The following is a 739-nucleotide window of genomic DNA, read 5'->3' on the forward strand; positions in this document are numbered from 1 at the left end:
TCCTCTAACCATTTATTGATTTACTTACTCATGTTTTACAGCTGCTCATTACTATCAGTCCTATTTCAGTCCTTTTAATGTTTGTGTATCTGCATTTTACACTATTTATTTTTTAAAACAGTGAAGTATTTATATTATAAGTATTTATATCAGCTGAGTTTAGTTTATTTAAATGTGAAATGCAAGTACCAGATTTTATGCTCCAGCACCCTGCGACCCCTGAATTTGACATTTTTTTTAAAGGTCAAATTTGCTGATTTGAGTGAAACATGCGTCTGATGATGCACATTAAAAAAAGCTTCTGTTTAGTGGAACGATATATATATATATATAAAAAAAAGATACAAACATAAATGAAGAAATGAAATCTCACCAGTATGACCAGCCAGTGTGCCGACACGTTCTCGTGTTCCTTGAATGTGGTCAGTATGGCCAGAATCAAACAGCCCAGAACGATTAAAAACCTGCAGACACACAAGAGGAAAAACATTCCGTTACAATAATGCACGACACTCATGTGCAGGACACACAAACACTACAGAGTGCAGGAAAAAAATCACTCAGAGTGAAACTGCACAGTCTTACTGTCACCACTAGAGGGGGCCACGTCTCCCTTTAATTTATGCACGGGGGGATAAATTATATTATAATGTGTTTATATCACATTTACTCAAACCTGCAGGAGTAACTCCAGGATAAAGACTAAAAAAACCCAACAAAAACATCCTCATCAAACTTG

The 739-nt window shown here is 35.6% G+C and overlaps 1 protein-coding gene across 1 annotated transcript in view; it reads right to left on the minus strand.

Moving 5' to 3' along the window:
* The window catches only part of kcnq3 (potassium voltage-gated channel, KQT-like subfamily, member 3), a 105,741-nt gene that overhangs the window by 16,841 nt on the left and 88,161 nt on the right, over positions 1–739 (minus strand). The window contains exon 3 of the mRNA XM_005746361.2: positions 374–464. Coding sequence (XP_005746418.1) covers positions 374–464 — 91 coding nt within the window. The remainder of the gene's footprint in view (positions 1–373; positions 465–739) is intronic.

This window comes from Pundamilia nyererei, unplaced genomic scaffold, assembly GCF_000239375.1.
Source record: "Pundamilia nyererei isolate P.nyererei 1_Seehausen unplaced genomic scaffold, PunNye1.0 scaffold00177, whole genome shotgun sequence".
Lineage (NCBI taxonomy): Eukaryota > Metazoa > Chordata > Actinopteri > Cichliformes > Cichlidae > Pundamilia > Pundamilia nyererei.